Source organism: Sapajus apella, unplaced genomic scaffold (assembly GCF_009761245.1).
Source record: "Sapajus apella isolate SASKATOON/1434 unplaced genomic scaffold, GSC_monkey_1.0 scaffold2, whole genome shotgun sequence".
NCBI lineage: Eukaryota > Metazoa > Chordata > Mammalia > Primates > Cebidae > Sapajus > Sapajus apella.
This window is the reverse complement of record NW_022436942.1, coordinates 79,253,061-79,267,947: the sequence shown is the minus strand read 5'-3', so window position 1 is coordinate 79,267,947 and position 14,887 is coordinate 79,253,061. Positions and strand designations below refer to the sequence as shown.

At 52.7% G+C, this 14,887-nt stretch overlaps 1 protein-coding gene across 2 annotated transcripts in view; it reads right to left on the bottom strand.

Annotated features, from left to right (window-relative positions):
• Positions 1 to 464: 464 nt before the first annotated feature.
• Positions 465 to 14,887, bottom strand: part of HNF1A (HNF1 homeobox A) — a 23,860-nt gene continuing 9,437 nt past the window's right edge. Inside the window, exons 2-10 of one of the 2 annotated variants that reach the window (XM_032242022.1) lie at positions 14,150 to 14,349; positions 9,715 to 9,901; positions 8,696 to 8,937; positions 6,859 to 7,010; positions 6,528 to 6,729; positions 5,547 to 5,738; positions 3,575 to 3,696; positions 3,340 to 3,484; positions 465 to 1,869 (exon numbers count right to left, since the gene is read on the bottom strand). In XM_032242022.1, the coding sequence (XP_032097913.1) occupies positions 1,742 to 1,869; positions 3,340 to 3,484; positions 3,575 to 3,696; positions 5,547 to 5,738; positions 6,528 to 6,729; positions 6,859 to 7,010; positions 8,696 to 8,937; positions 9,715 to 9,901; positions 14,150 to 14,349 (1,570 nt within the window). In that variant the 3' untranslated portion in view covers positions 465 to 1,741. Of the gene's footprint in view, positions 1,870 to 3,339; positions 3,697 to 5,546; positions 5,739 to 6,527; positions 6,730 to 6,858; positions 7,011 to 8,695; positions 8,938 to 9,714; positions 9,902 to 14,149; positions 14,350 to 14,887 lie in introns of both variants that reach the window. The other variant, XM_032242019.1, reaches the window with a different exon arrangement.

Here is a 14,887-nt window from a genome sequence, read left to right as displayed (position 1 = left end):
CACACCTGTAATCCCAGCACTTTGGGAGGCGGAAGCAGGGGGATCACTTGAGGCCAGGAGTTCCAGACCAGCCTGGATAACATGGTGAAACCCTGTCTCTGTTTAAAAAAATACAAAAATTTGTCAGGCATGGTGATGTGCGCCTGCGGTCCCAGCTGCTTGTGAGGCTGAGGTGGGGGGATCATTGAGGCCAGGCGGTCGAGGCTGCGGTGAGCCGGGAACGCCTCTGCAGTCCAGCCTGGGTGCCGTGACACCCTGTCTCCAAAACAAAATTTTTTTAAAAAGTGGAAACTCCAAGTTAGGTAAAATCTGGCTTCATCATCAGAGTCTCAGCAGAGCCAGAAAAGCAGAGGGGTGTGAGAGTGGGTGCTGACGCCCGCCTCGGCTTTGCAGGCCCCTGGCCTGCCTCCACCTCCCTCTACCTGCCCAAACTCCCCCTGAATGATTTGTGGACAAGCAAGGCGTTTCCACCGCATTTCTCCTTGACTTTACTAAAAGTTAAATAAATGTGCCGCTCGCCCCAGCTGGCTACAAGCTGCCGGGGTGCCGGGTCGCCCAGGCCTTCTCCTGAATCCCAGGGTGACGGTGGCGCTCCGAGGACCAGGTTCTCAGCAGCAGGCGCAGAGACACAGGGCCACGCTTGTCTGGCCTTCACAGGCTCCTGTGTCCCTCCTGGTGGTGCTCAGGACCTCAGACTCCTCTGGTGGCTGCGAAGTGCCCTCAGCCAGCCAGGGCCCCAGGCTCCTGAGCTTAGTCCTGTCCACACTGGCAGCTCCTCTGCTCTGGGGTCACCTCTTTCCTCTCCTGGGCGCCTCAGCCTGGCCAGCTGCTTGGGCCTTGCTGCCTTCTGAGCTCAGCAGCTTCTCCCCAAACAAGGGCAGGGTCTGCAGGACCCTCGAGACACAGGAGCTGCCCCACAGGACCTGGACTCGGCTCGGGTCGCGAGGCTCCCACAGGAGGAAGGACGACTTCCCAGCTCTGAAGCGGCCTTCCCCATAGAGGCAGGAGGCCGGGCTGGCCTCGGGGGTGTAATGCTCTTGGGAACTGATATCCAGGAAAGCTGGAGGCCCTGGGGCCCAGGAGAGGGAATCGCTGGGGACCAGGGAAGCTGGGAGACCCTGCCTACCTTCCCTGTTAGCTTCAGCCCCCCTGGACGTGGACATTGGAGCCCCAGGCCCTGGCACAGAGTAGCCACCCAGGAAATGCCTATGTGAGTAGACGACAGGGTCAGTACAAAGGGCATGTGCGTCCCTAGCTGGAAGGAGTGGGGGCGGGATGGAGTGGCCCTGTGGGTGCATAGGTGGCAGAACAAGGCCACACTGACCCAGGGCTGCTCAGAGCTCAGCACGTCACAGCTACACAGGCCTGTGTCCTGAGAAGTGTGGCTGCCAGAGTGGTGTAGGGGTCCCAGGGCTCACCACAGGCCCAGGCTGGGGGTGCCCACGTCACAGGCTGCCCGCTTCGTATCCCAAGCAGCAGGGACAGTCCTTCCATCTGCCAGGAGCAGGCTCTGCTCATGCTCTCCATGGCCCCCTTGTGTGCGACCGGAGCAGCCCTCTGCAGGTTGGGGCGACTCAGAGCCCTCCCTTTCTGATGCGTCACAGCAAAGCCCGGAGCGAGGCACAGCTTTCCAGGAAGGGCAGCAGGAGCCCGGCAGGCTCAGGTCCTCCAGGCAGGGCTGGCTGCTGCCCTCATTGCCCCCCAGGCAGGCAGTACAGGCTCCAGGGCCCAGGTGCCGTGGTTACTGGGAGGAAGAGGCCATCTGCGTGGAGATGAAGGTCTCGATGACGCTGTGGTTGGACGGTAGCAAGTGGCTGTGGCCATTGCTGGAGTCTGAGCTCTGGTACAGCACCAGGCTGCTGGAGGACACTGTGGAGGCAAACGAGGCTGCTGGCCGCGCACAGACACCCGGACCCACCCCGCCTGCCCCAGGGATACTCGGGACGGGGAGGCAGGGCCACACCTCCTGGATCACAGCAGATAACAGGAACCCCAAAGCCAAACCTCTACCCTCAGTTCTTAACAAGGGGAGCCTCCCAGCCAGGCTCAGGGGCCGCCCAGGGAGTGGCCTCAGTACATCTTAGTGGGAACACTGGAGAAGCCCTGGTGAGATGCTGGGGCAGGCAGCTGTAAACATGTTGGCTTGGTGAGTCTGAGTCAAATGCTAATCTAAGTGCTGTTGTGAATGCAGGTGCTTTGTAGATGTGGTTAACGCCACAATCGGTTGGCTTTGCGTAAAGGAGTTTACCCTGAAAATATGGGTGGGCCTCTTCCATCAACAGAAGGCCATAAGAGCAAAAACCGATTTCCAGAGAAGGAAGAATTCTGCCTCAAGGCTGCAGAACTCTCTCTCGAGGGAGTTCCTAGCAACAGATTTCAGGCTAGGCAGTTCCCGCAGTCTCGAGCCAAGTCCTTCAAGTCAATCTATTGGTTCTGTTTCTGGAGAACCCTGACTGATGGAAATGGTTAAGAGAATGGGCTTTGAGTTTGGACCTGGGTTCGAGTTCTGGCCCTGCTGCCTGGTAGCTGTGGGAGACGAGGCAAGTCTCTCCCCTCCTTAAGTGTCCACGTTCTCATCTGTAAAATGGGGGTGATTGTGCACACGCCTCCCGAGGTGAAGCATGGAGCCAGGACACAGAATGCCTTCAGTGGCTGTCATGACGGCTGCCAGGGCTGGGGCCAGGAACCTTAGAGAAAGGGGCAACTTGCATAAAGGCAGGTGCAGAGCCAGCCACCTGACTCCAAATGCCCACTCCTGACAATGACATCATAGATTACAAACTCCAGTGACCCTCTGCCAGGGGTCATTGGAGCAGATGTGAGTGGATGCAGTGGGGTGTGGTGAGCTGTTATGTGGGAATATGAATTTTTCCAGTTTTCCAAGATGCTGGAAATCCGGATTTCTATGTGAAAATTCCTGATTTTGAAATGTTGGCAACAAAATTCAAAGAATGTTCAGCCCTGAGCCAAGCCAAACCAAACGCGTGAAAGAGTCGCCTCTGGCTCGCAGACCTGGTCCTTATCATCATCCGCCGCTGCCTCTAACAATCACTTCATCTTTTTCCTCAACCTAGTCCCTGAGATGTGCCTGTAAGGTGGGCCCATCTTCCTGGGATCGCCTTGCCTTTTGGGCTTCATGGGCTCACAGGCCGTGTCTGGGAGGCGGGAACCCCACCCCACCCCCCATGCCTGCCGGGGCTTCCTCACGGCAGCCCTAGGCCTGCTGCATGCACTGCCCCACAGCGACGGGGACAGCAACGGGGACAACAACGAAAGGGGCGGGACCAACACGGAAGGGGCGGAGCCAGTAAGGGATGGGGCGGGGCCAGGGCCTCTCACTCGTGGGGCTGGCGCTGAGCCGGTGGGCGGGCTGCAGGTGCTGAATGCCAGCAGGGTCCTGGCTGGGGACGTGGAGGGTGGTGGCCTGAGAGGCTGGCGTGTGAAGCCCGGACTCACTGGAGGCCTCGGTGTCTGAGGTGAAGACCTGGGGGAGCAGAGCAGACTCCTGAGCCCCGGGAGTGTGGCGGTGAGGGGTCTGGCTCGGGCGAGGGAGAGCGGCAGACCTAGGCCTTACCTGCTTGGTGGGCGTGAGGCTGGCCAGGGCGCTCAGGTTGGTGGTGTCAGTGATGAGCATGGTCTGCGGGAGCAGGCCCGTGTGCGTGTACTGGGCCACCTCGGGCTTGTGGCTGTAGAGGGCTGGCCGCAGGAGAGAGAGGGACAGACATGGCAGACGAGCCTGACAGCCCCGACAGCCCCCGACCCAGGCCTCAAGACTAGGGAAAGAGGGTCGTGGGGCCTTGCTGAACGGCCAGACTGGGCAGTGGTTGGAGATCCAGGGCTGATTCTCAAAACTGGGGGCTCCAGATAGAGGGACAGACCCTCTCCCCATTACAGGGGCCTCCTCGGCTAGGATTGATGCGGGGGAGCCTGGAGGAGGCTAGGAACCAACTCCAGCTCCTCTTGTCACCTGGAGACAGCAGGTATGAAAGGGAACGGGAGGTGTGGGTTTAGGTGCTATGTACTAAGCACAGGTGTTACCATACTAAATACGGGTGCTATGTACTAAGCACAGGTGCCACTAAACACAGGTGCTATCTACTAGGCGCAGGTGCTACTGTACTAAACACAAGTGCTATATACTAAGTGCTGATGCTGGTGTAGTTTAGAAGAAAGGCAGGTGGCCCCTGTCAAAGAACAAGGCAGAGGACAGCAGTACCTCCATCTCCAGGCCACCTCTCCAAATATAACCCCATGTCTTGCCTACAGCACCCCCACCCACCCCACAGAAGACACATAGACCCCACAAGAGGCACACAGACACTAGCAAAACACACATAAACCACATATTCTCACAGTGACTCAGATAAAAACATAATGCATTTAAATACATACACTCTCAACCATGAACACACAAAGAAATATACAGGTCCAAAACCTCTTAACCCAGTCCCAAATTCCAAAAAGGTTTTGAAACCAAAAGATGTCCTTAAGATTGGCACTAGAGCTCATTTGGTGGCAAACCCAACCTGAACTTGACATGAGGTTATGTGTGTGTTGAACCTGCTTTATGGAAATCCTGCCTTTGGCTGCAGAAATAGCAGTGCTTTGATCACAGGGTCTGTCCCAAACCCTGCTGGGACTGTTACATGATAGCTGGCATATCCACCAAATGACTTTTTTTTTTTGAGATGGAGTCTCGCCCTATACTCCCAGGCTGGAGTGGAGACGGGGTTTTACCATCTTGGCCAGGCTGGTCTTGAACTCCTTACCTCAGGTGATCTGCCCTCCTCGGATGGGATTATAGGTGTGAGGCTTCGTGAGCCTTTTTTTTTTTTTGACAGAGTCTTGCTGTGTTGCCCAGGCTCTGATCCGCCCTCCAAAGTGTTAGGATTACAGGTGTGAGCCTTCATGACCCTTTTTCTTTTTTTTTTTGGAGACAGAGTCTTGCTCTGTCACCCAGGCTGGAGTGCAGTGGGGCAATCTCGGTTGACTGCAGCCTCCGCCTCCTGGGTTCAGGTGATTCTCCTGCCTCAGCCTCCCGAGTAGCTGGGACTACAGGCACGTGCCTCCACACCTGATTAATTTTTGTACTTTTAGTAGAGATGGGAATTCACTATGTTGGCCAGGCTGGTCTCAAACTCCTGATCTCAAGTGATCCACCAGCTTTGGCCTCCCAAGGTGCTGGGATTACAGGTGTGAGTTACCACACCTGGCCCCACATTACCATTCTAAAATCCAAATAGTAGATTCTGAAATCGATATGGCCCTAACAGTTTCAGAGAAACACGGGCATGCACCCTCAAATGCATGCATAGCTGATAAACACCCAGACACGCATTAGGGATCTGCCCACACAGTCATGTACACACACACAGATACACGCATGAACATGGGAACACACTGGCCTGCAGGCACCCTCAGTCACAGAAACACACTTGTCCCAGAGACAAACTCGGACCACAGCCCCTGCCAGGCACCCCCTTCCCCTGCATCCATTGACAGCCAACCTCTGTCATTTCCCTCTGTGTGGGGTTCAGGGGGCTCACCGTGGGGGTTCTGCAGCTGGGCCATGGTGGCCATGAAGGGGCTCTGGGTCACGTGGCTCTGCACGGGTGGCATGAGCGGTTGCTGGTAGGAGGCGTGCAGTGGTTGGGAGAACTGGACAGGCTGCAGGGTGGTCAGGCTGCTGCCCATGCTGTTGATGACTGGCACACTCTGTGCCTGAGTGGAGGCCAGGCCTGGAGTGGAAGCGGTGGGAATCAGCTTGGACCCCCAATTATATCCCACCCACCCCCAGGCCTCCTAGGGGCACCACCTCTCCCTCCCAGAACCCATGGGTTGAAGGAGGGGGCAGGGTGGTCAGGAAACAGCCCTCCACTGGGACCTGCCACTAATTTAAGTGGCCCTGGCAAGTCATTCCCCCTGTCTGAGCCTTTAGCTCCTTATCTAGGCTAGTGCAAGAAGCAGTCAGTGACTTGTTCAAAAATCATCAAACTGAGGTTCCACAGGAGTGCCAAGGCCCTGGGGTTAGCTCTCTGCTCCCCTCTCTCATCAGGGCCCTATCTATCTATTCTGGGCTTCTGCATAATTGTACCTGCAATTAAAGGCTTTCTGGGCTTAATTTTTCTTCAAAAAACAAAAACTTAGAAAACAAAGCCTCTAGCCTGCAGAGGATTTGTGATCATGAGGAAAAAATAATGCTAAAAGATATTTTTAAAAAAAAATCAGTCCCCTTACCCTGCTGTCATTTGCATAGACCCTTCACCTTCTGAGGAACCACAGAATGGATGTATTAGGCCTTCTGCCTGCCTCCCCACTTGAGTTGCTGAGATTTTGGTCTATTTGGTTCAATCAGGTATCACTGATGTAGCACAGTGCCTGGTCCAGAGTAGGCACTGGATAAGTACATGTCGAATGAATGAATGAATGAATGAGTGAGTGAGTCCCACTGGCTCTTCCAGCTCCTGGATCCTGAGGTTGCCCCATGAGCCTCCCACCCAGGTACCCACCCATCCCCACCAGCTTACCAATGACCAGGGTGGAGGCACCTGTGTTGGTGAACGTGGGACCCAGGGAGGTGGGCTCACCAGGCCCAATGGTCATGACCCCAGGAAGTGAGGCCATGATGAGGTTCTGGGGCTGCTGGTTGAGGCCTGGGGATGTCTGCTCCAAGCTGTGCAGTGCTGTCAGGGTGCTGACAGGGGGGAGTGGGCCCCCAGTTGCCGAGACCTACGAGAGGAAGCTGACCTAAGTTGGGGGCGGCGTCCCATCCCCACAGGGCCTCCCTTGGGACTGCTCGGGAATCTCCCTGCCAAGGAAAGATGAGGTTGGATTTTTCCTACAGTCAGGGACACTCACCAGTTTGGCTTCCGTGCTCAGGAGGCTGTGGCTGGGCTCCAGGCCTGTGGGGGACACTTGGTGCAGGGGTGTAGACACTGTTACTAAGGGACCGCCGCTGCTTGAGGGCACTTCTGCAGTTTCACTGGTTGCAGGCTGTCCATAGCGAACACCTGGAGGGGAAGTGATGTCCAGCCCCCGCACCCACTTCCCAGCCCTCCCCTGCCCCCAGCCCGCCTCATTCTAATGGCATCTGTGTGCTTAGGCCAGCTGCCTGTCTTTATGCAGCCAGCAAACTCTGCCTGTGCCTCTCCCTTGTGCCAAACCCTGGGTCAGCTGCTCCCAGTTCCTTGAAGGCTGGGACTGCATTTGTTAGCTCCATTCTCCCCACTGCCTAGTGCTATGCCTCTACATGCGGTAGGTGCTCAGTAAAAGACAGCTGAACTTAAGGTAACTGAATTTAGTTGAATTGAAATGAATGAATTGAAGTAACCCAAATCAAGTTAGGCTGAACTGAGTGGAATCATAAGAAGTAGAGTGGATGGTGTGGAGTACAATAGATGGAGTTGAGTGGAATGAGTGGAATCAAGCGGAATGGGTCCACTGGAGTGGTAAAGGGGGAGAGGATGGGTGGTGAGGAATAGAGTGAGGTGGAATGGTGTAGGGTAGACTGGATGGAATGGTGAGGAATAGCGTGGAGTGGAGTGGAATGAATGGAGTGGCTAGAGTGGAGGGGATGGAATAGAGTGGAATGGATGGAGTATGTGAATAGAGTGGAGGGGATGGTGTGGAGTGGAATGGATGGAGTATGTGAATAGAGTGGAGGGGATGGTGTGGAGTGGAGGGGATGGAGTAGAGAGGAATGGATGGAGTATGTGAATAGAGTGGAATGGATGGAGTATGTGAATAGAGTGGAGGGGATGGTGTGGAGTGGAGTGGATGGAATTTGTGAATAGAGTGGAGGGGATGGTGTGGAGTGGAATGGATGGAATATGTGAATAGAGTGGAAGGGATGGTGTGGAGTGGAATGGACGGAGTATGTGAATAGAGTGGAGGGGATGGTGTGGAGTGGAGTGGGTGGTGGAGGGGATGGAATGCGTGGAGTGCAGTGGATGGAATGGGTGAAGTGGAGTGGATGGAGTAGAGTTGAATGAAGTGATGGAGTCGATGGAGTTACGCTAAATGGAGTGCATGGAGTAAGTGGATGGAATAGAGTATGGAGTGAATAGAGTAGAGTTGAATGTAGTAGATGGAGTGGAGTGGATGGAATGGAGTTGAATGTAGTGGATGAAGTGGATAGAGTTGACTGGACAGAGTGGAGTGTGGAGTGGATGGAGTGGTGCTGGATGGAGAGGTGCTGAATGGAGTAGATGGAGTGAAGTTGAATGGAATGGATGAAGTGGAGTTGATGGAGCAGAAGGAATGGAGTGGAGTGAATAGAATGGGGTTAATTGTAGTGGATGGAATGAAGTTGGATGGAATTGTTGAAGTGGAGTTGATGGAGTTGATGGAATGAAGTTGGATGGAGTATGTGAATAGAGTCGTGGGGAATGGTATAGATGGAATGGAGTGGAAGTGAATGGAGTGAATGGAGTGGCGTGAATGGAATGGGGTTAATTGTAGTGGGTGGAGTGGAGTGGGATGGAGTGAAGAGAGTGGAAAGAAGTGGATTGAATGGAATGGAGATAGAGTGGAAGGGATGAAGGGACAGAGTGAACTAGAGTGATAAGGAGTGACGGGAATGGAATGGAATGGAACCCAACAGAAGCGCTGAGGTTTATGTGAGTGCTGTCACTGGGACAATCCTCCCCAACCTTCCCACCTACCCACATGTCCCCTGTTCCCACATAGCACTCACCGTGGACCTTACTGGGGGAGAGGGCAGGTGGGGGCAGGCCAGGGGAGCTATGAGCAGGCAGCGCAGATCCGGGGCCTGGCCCTGGTGGGGGCCCGCTATATGTGTCCATGGCCAGCTTGTGCCGGAAGGCTTCTTCTTTGCGCCGGTTGGCAAACCAGTTGTAGACACGCACCTCTGTGACAAGGTTGGAGCCCAGCCCCTGTGCCTGTGATGGGGACACTCCCCTCTGGATGCATTCTGCCCTGCAGAAATAGCCACCCTTGAGCCTCCATGCCAGGCTCAGAGGAACCCTCTCCTGGGCATGAGGGCAAAGGTTCTGAGAAGCTGAGCCCTGCCTGCAGGTTTGAGCCTGGCACATCTGGGCTCCAATGCGAGTTCTGCTGTGTGACCTTGGGCAAGTGACAGCCTCTCTGACCTGCCTCTTCATTCATAAAGTCCGCAAAACAGCTATAGGATTGGCCAGGCTTGGTGGCTCATGCCTGTAATCCCAGCACTTTGGGAGGCCGAGGCAAGTGGATCACCTGAGGTCAGGAGTTTGAGACCAGCCTGGCCAACATGGCAAAATCCTGTCTCTATTAAAAATACAAAAATTAGCCAGGCATGGTGGTGGGCGCCCGTAATCCCAGCTGCTTGGGAGGCTCAGGAAGGAGAACTATTTGAACCTGGGAAGTGGAGGTTGCAGTGAGCCAAGGTCGCCCCATTGCACTCTAGCCTGGGAGACAAGAGTGAAACTCCATCTCAAAACAAAAAACAAAACAAAACAAAACACCAGCCATAGGATTGTAGAGGGAATAAAATTAGGTGAGTGTCCATGGAAGGGGTAGCTTGGTGTACAGGGTGCCAGTGGCTGCTAGGAATGGAGTTAGCTTCAAGTATTCTCCGTTCTCTGGACCAGGCTAAGCCAGCTCAGGAGTTCTCAGCGACTGGACAGCCTCTTCCAGGGCCTGGAGTCCCTTCCCCTTCCCTGGCCTGGCCTCAGCCCAGATGAAGCCCGCGCTGTTTCCCGCCCGCTGTGGTACCTATTGCACTCCTCCACCAGCGTCTCTCGCTCCTCCTTGCTGGGGTTCTTCTGCCTCTCATAGGCCTGGAACAGGATCTGCTGCGACGCTGGGCCCCACTTGAAACGGTTCCTCCGCCCCTTCTTGGTTGGTAGCTCATCACCTGTGGGCTCTTCAATCAGCCCTCCCTGCCCTGCATGGGTGAACTCTGTAGGCACAGAAAGCCAGGAATGGGGTACTGGCCACTCTCACCTTCCTATCCAGTTCCCCTGCCCACGCCCTTGATTCTTTCTCGTTGCCAGGGTGCTGAACCAGAGGAGCTGACAGCTAGAACTTAGAAATCATCTAATCCAGCGATGACAGACACACAGCACATATGCCATCACCCTCTTAACCCGTGTCCAAGGCAGACATCACTAATCAATCCCTGAATGCTTTCCTACCAACCCAAGATATAATCTCACAATCCGTCTCAATACAAGACTGCAGGTAAGCATTAGCATTTGTTCTGATTTGACACTTTTACTATCCCCATTTTACAGACGAGGAAGCTGAGGCTCAGAGTGCTGGCAGCGGGAGATTGCAGTGTGGTGAGATTGTGCTACTGCACTTCAGCCTGGGCAACAGAGCGAGACTGTCTCAAAAAAAAAAGTTCCTCTTTTTTTTTTTTTGAGACGGAGTTTCACTCTTGTTACCCAGGCTGGAGTGCAATGGCACGATCTCGGCTCACCGCAACCTCCGCCTCCCGGGTTCAGGCAATTCTCCTGCCCCAGCCTCCTGAGTCGCTGGGATTACAGGCACACGCCACCATGCCCAGCTAATTTTTTTTGTATTTTTAGTAGAGACGGGGTTTCACCATGTTGACCAGGATGGTCTCGATCTCTTGACCTCGTGATCCACCCGCCTCGGCCTCCCACAGTGCTGGGATTACAGGCTTGAGCCACCGCGCCCGGCAAAAAAGTTCCTCTTATAGCAGGCACAGTGGTGCGTGCCTGCCATCCCAGCTACTCAAGAGGCTGAGGCAGGAGTATCACTTGAGCCCAGAAGTTCAAAACCAGCCTGGGCAACATGGCAAGACCTCATCTCAAAAAACAAATAAATAAAAGTTTACATTATGAAGTATAAAAAGAGTCATTCAACTGAAAATAGCTGAAAAGAGGAGCTCTTTTCCTTCTGAGGTTGCTGAGCTGGTGGGATGGCAGCCCAGAGCTTCCAGAACCCATCTTTGCCTGTATGAGGAGAGACCGTCTGAGATTGAAACCAACATAAAAGAAAACAGAGTCAAGAAATGCTGTGTGAACCTCATTTGAGCCTCTTGATCTAGCCATGCCTGAAGCAGCCCTGGACTCCTCACATGCATGAGTCCATACGTTCCCTTTTCTGTTTAAATCAGTTTGAATGGGATTCTATCCCTTGTTACTGAAAGAGTTCTAATACTTCAGTCATAAATTGACTCTGCATCTCAAATTCTCTAATTCCTCCTGAAAAGTTAAAAATCCCCCAGGGGAAGCTACTCAGGCCACAGTTTGCATCTGTGTTCTTGGCTCTAGGCTGAAGTCCTTGATGACGTTTCTGTTTTTAACACATTTTATTGAATACTATAAAATTTCTTCTAGTGATGGTTTTAGGAGAAGACTCTATTTTCCTCAGAAACTAAATCTAGATTTACTGTATTGTTTCTTATCACACAAATTAAAATAGTATTAAAATGTACTGTTTTTCCAAGTGTGTATTACAGCCCAGTAGATTGTGAACACCCCTCATAATTGGGATAAGGGGTAGCTATAGAGTAAGGATTAGAGCTGTCTATTACATACATTCTTTTGTATTTATTTATTTATTTTTGAGACAGAGTCTCCCTCTGTCACCCAGGCTGGAATGCAGTGGCGTGATCCTGGCTCATTGCAACCTCTGCTTCCCAGGTTCAAGTGATTCTCATGTCTCAGCCTCCTGAGTAGCTGAGATTACAGGTGAGCACCACCACACCCAGCTAATTTTTGTATTTTTAGTTAAGACGGGGTTTCATCATGTTCGCCAGGCTGATCTCGAACTCCTGGCCTCAAGTGATCTGCCCACCTTGGCCTCCCAGAGTGCTGAGATTACAGGCATCATCCATCACACCCGGCCTGCATACATTTTTTTTTTTTTAACAGTGATTTTTACTGTTGGTGGACGTGTAAATTGATATAACTTCTTTGGAAGGAACTATGCCAGTATGTACCAAAGATTTTAAAGCATCACTCTGTGTTCCAGCATTCCACTTCTAGCAATTCACCCTACAGACACAGTCACATGCGAACATGCACTTACATAAATAAGGATATTTTTTGCTGCAGTTGGTTGTAGTCACAGATTGCAAAAACCCTAAAAGTCCTTCAGTAGGTGGCCAGTTAAATAACAGCCAGCAGCCCTTATAAAGAATGAGATCAATCAGTCCCTCAGTGCCAATTTGAAAAGATGTACAAGATTTAAGGGCCGGGCGCGGTGGCTCAAGCCTGTAATCCCAGCACTTTGGGAGGCCGAGGCGGGTGGATCACGAGGTCAAGAGATCGAGACCATCCTGGTCAACACGGTGAAACCCCGTCTCTACTAAAAATACAAAACATTAGCTGGGCATGGTGGCGCGTGCCTGTAATCCCAGCTACTCAGGAGGCTGAGGCAGGAGAATTGCCTGAACCCAGGAGGCGGAGGTTGCGGTGAGCCGAGATCACGCCATTGCGCTCCGGCCTGGGTAACAAGAGTGAAACTCCGTCTCAAAAAAAAAAAAGAAAAAAAAAAGAGGATGTACAAGATTTATTTCCAAGAGACAAAACAGAAGGTGCAAATAGTGTGTCTAGTATGCTCCCATTAATCAGAAAAAGAGCAAGAAAATAACATAGCTATTGCTACTGTATGCAGAAAATACCTCTGGAAGGATATACAACAGTCTGGGAATTCCAGCGACTGCTTTAGGGGAAAGGCATCAATTTTTTTCTTGTAAATTCTGTTTATCTTAGTTTTTGTAACCAAATGTGTATTGCCTTTCTTTCTCTCATTCTTTCTTTCTTTCCTTTACTTTCCCTCCCTCCCTCCCTCTCTCCTTTCTTTCCTTTCCTTCCTTCCTTCCTTTCCTTCCTTCCTATCTTCCCTTTCTTCCCTTTCTTTCCTTTTTAGAGGAGGAACCTTGCCATGTTGCCCAGGTTGGACTCGAACCCATGGGCTCAAGCAATCCTCCCACCTCAGCCTCCCAAGTAGCTGAGATTGTAGCTCACCACTATGCCTGGCTATTTCATTTTTTAAAAAACCTGGATAATTAATAAAAGAAGTGTCAAAAAAAATTTACACATAGATGGAGGTTGAAAGGTGACAGGGCACTTGGGATTTGGTGGGGTATGAGGCCTGGGTAAGAAAACTACCATTCCCTGAGTATTGGGCTCCCAGCTCTTCCTGAGTTTGCAGTGGAGGATTTCCTGAGCATAGACCTCACCTCTGAGCCTTTGCTGATGCTGTTCCTTCTGCCTGAAACACCCTTCCCTGCATCTCCTTGAGTCAAAATTCAACTCCTTTTTTAAGACCTAGTCTAAAGGTCATATTTACAACGTGAGCCTTCCTGATACCTCTGCTCCCTGAGGAAGAACAGATTACTCCCCCGTCAACAGTCAGCTCAGCACCCTGAAATGCTTTGTGCAATACTCTCACCGGATCAGGCACCCCAAAAAATGCTTAATAACTAGTAGCCATTATTGTTGTTGCTGCTGCTGTTGTCCCATTCTAATACGTGTCTCACCGGATCATAACGATCTTTTCTCCCCCTCTCCCACTTAAATAACCATGGGCTCTTAGATGGCAGGGACCCAGGCCGGGCGCAGTGGCCCACACCTGTAATCCCAGCACTTCAGGAGGCCAAGACCGGTGGATCACCTGTTGTCAGGAGTTCGAGACCAGCCTGGCCAACATGGTGAAACCCTGTCTCTAAAAATATAAAAAATTAGCCAGGCATGGTGGCACACGCCTGAAATCCCAGCTACTCTGGAGGCCGAGACAGGAGAATCTCTTGAACCTGGAAGACGGAGGTTGCAGTGAGTTGAGGTTGCACCATTGCACTCCAGCCTGGGCAGTAAGAGCAAAACGTCATCTAAAGAAAAGGAAAGAAAAGAAAAGAGAAGGAAGGAGGGAGAGAAGGAAGGAAGGAAGGAAGGGAGGGAGGGAGGGAGGGAGGGAGGGAGGGAGGAAAGAAAGGAAGAAAACAAAGCAGGGACCCAGTTCATCCATCTTTGGATGTTCAGGTCCAAGCCTACTCCTGTCCCACAGAGTGCCCGGTACAGAATAGGTGATAAACGCAGGTTGAATCCCACTGCCTTCCTTTCCATCTACCTGTCTGTATAATGGGGATGTTGAAGCTTCCAGCCCCCACCTAGGAGTTAGAGGAGAGCCCTGGGCCCTGCCGGGGAAGACGCGGGTTGGGGTCATTACTTACGCTGTGCCACCTCTCGCTGCTTGCGGACGTACCAGGTGTACAGGGCGGCCCGCTTCTGCGTCTTCATGGGAGTGCCCTTGTTGAGGTGTTGGGACAGGTGGGACTGGTTTAGGCCAGTGGTGTCGACCACCTCCCGCTGTGGGATGTTGTGCTGCTGCAGGTAGGACTTGACCATCTTCGCCACGCGCCATGGGTCCTCCCTGGAGGAGGGCAAGGACAGGGTCTGCTCAGCAGGGTGTCCCTCACCATAAGTGGGGCTGGGGTCCTGCGTGCTGAATCCTTGTCAGCCCTGAGGGTGGGGACTGTGCAAGAAAGCAGATATGGAGCCCAGGGGCCTACACCTGGACTCAGGGACAGGGAGGTATGGCCATTTATGCCAGGACACAGGGACACAGACACATGGTCATGAGGACAGAGACTTGTAGGTGCACACATATGACAAATGTAGACACAGGCCTATGGACACACAGACACTGGAACAGATAAAGGTTTAGAAACATGGATACACAGATGCATGGACACAGATGAAGATATGTGGATAGATGGATGGATGGCTGAATAGATGAATGGGTGGATGGATGGATGGGAGGATGGATGGATGGATGGGTGGGTGGATGGATGGGTGGGTGGATGGATGGATGGGAGGATGGATGGATGGATGGGTGGATGGATGGATGGATGGGTGGGTGGATAGATGGATGGGTGAGTGAATGGATGGATGGGTGGATGGATGGATGG